The sequence below is a fragment of the Trypanosoma theileri genome (assembly GCF_002087225.1).
Source record: "Trypanosoma theileri isolate Edinburgh chromosome Unknown TM35_Tth_18_V1, whole genome shotgun sequence".
Lineage (NCBI taxonomy): Eukaryota > Euglenozoa > Kinetoplastea > Trypanosomatida > Trypanosomatidae > Trypanosoma > Trypanosoma theileri.
The window spans coordinates 218,809-220,215 of record NW_021639860.1 but is presented as its reverse complement, the minus strand read 5'-3'; the positions used below and the strand labels follow the sequence as shown (position 1 = coordinate 220,215).

At 45.8% G+C, this 1,407-nt stretch overlaps 2 protein-coding genes across 2 annotated transcripts in view; both read right to left on the bottom strand.

Annotated features, from left to right (window-relative positions):
- Positions 1-2: 2 nt before the first annotated feature.
- Positions 3-1,100, bottom strand: TM35_000181740 (uncharacterized protein; the record flags this gene model as incomplete). Its single annotated transcript, XM_029026487.1, has 1 exon — positions 3-1,100. A coding segment is annotated over one exon (1,098 nt), but the record flags the coding sequence as incomplete, so codon positions are not given.
- A 279-nt stretch (positions 1,101-1,379) lies between these two features.
- The window catches only part of TM35_000181730 (uncharacterized protein), a gene marked incomplete at both ends in the record, with an annotated part of 924 nt that continues 896 nt past the window's right edge, over positions 1,380-1,407 (bottom strand). The window contains one exon of the mRNA XM_029026486.1: positions 1,380-1,407. This exon is cut by the window's right edge and continues 896 nt beyond it. Within this exon, the coding sequence (XP_028882182.1) occupies positions 1,380-1,407 (28 nt within the window).

The following is a 1,407-nucleotide window of genomic DNA, read 5'->3' as shown; positions in this document are numbered from 1 at the left end:
AGCAGAACAAGAAGCAGCATGGAACCGTGCGCCAATGCAGGGCTGCTGGTGCCGTCAATGAATCCAGATATATTGATATGCACGGTACTTGTAGAATGAGATTCAGTTTGCACATTGTGGGACTTCAATTTTTCAGCAGCGGTTTGGGCATTGGTTGTAACCGTCCTTTCCATGGAACCATCGCCTCGGATGTTTTCATACAGTACATGTGGTTCATTCTGTTGCTTCGCAGTCGTCGCATTTTCAGCTGTCCCCAGTTCGTGTTCCTCTGTCTCATGTTCTTCTTCCATACTTTCTGTGGTGTTGTCCACCGAACCAAGGTCTCGTCGCATCCTTTGTACGACAGGCACCACCTTTTCTACCACGGTCTCCGGACTTCTAGTGCTGTCCTCCAAAAACTCCCTGGCCTCACCCACTGCTTTTTTCAGTTCCTCAGATTCTTTAATCGCCGCATCTCTGACGCGTGTGGAACTATTCTTTGCCCTCTTTGCGGCAGTCTTCAGTTTTCTGAAAGCATCGACATCTTTCTCGGCATCAGTCGAATCCCGCGCATAACGGGTGTTTTTTTTCGCGACAGCACTGATGAAATATTTATAATCATGACTTTTCTTGTACAGTTCAAACACAGTCGCATTAAATTTTTCTGCGGCAGCAACACGTTCTTTGGCTTTTTCAACCATCTCTTCAGAAGCATTTACCACCTCATTTACGGCAAGAGCGCACTCTTTCCGAAGTTCCGTGGCCTTCTCCCCAATGGCGGCACGATTCAGTGTCCCATCATTACCGTCTTTGGTAAATGCCTTGCACTTCTCCTGAGCATTCTCAACTGTGGTATTGTACTTGTTCTTTGAGATGTTAAACGCCTGGAGGGCAGCATCAACCTCACCCCTCTCCTTCTCCATCTTGGTTTTTAATTCTTGAATTGCTCCCTTCCAATACGCCACATGTTCCTCCGTTTCACGTTTGTATTCCTCTCCGTACGCGGGTCGACTATAATCATAGGGTTTGGGAGGAGTCGCAGGAGCACTTGCATAGGCCACATACGCGCAACATTGCAGAAGTACCAACAGGTACACCACACCACGCAGTCGGACGAACATCGTTGTCAAGATTGTCGCTGTGAGTTGCTTGGATCTATGGTAACAAGGAAGAAGAGGAAAAGGAGAAAAGTAGACGCACATTTAACACACAATGTAGAGGGTACACAGCAACACAGAAAGAGAGTGAGAATACACATCACAACAGCAATCAAACACAACCCAATGAGGGGAACACAACAGTAAACCACTCACACAATAAAACACACCCAGAGTTAAACAGACATTGAAACAACACCTTGAATTTAGAAGAAGTGAAAAACAAATGGTATCAAAACAATATTAAATAAACGTCTCTACACACACTCCA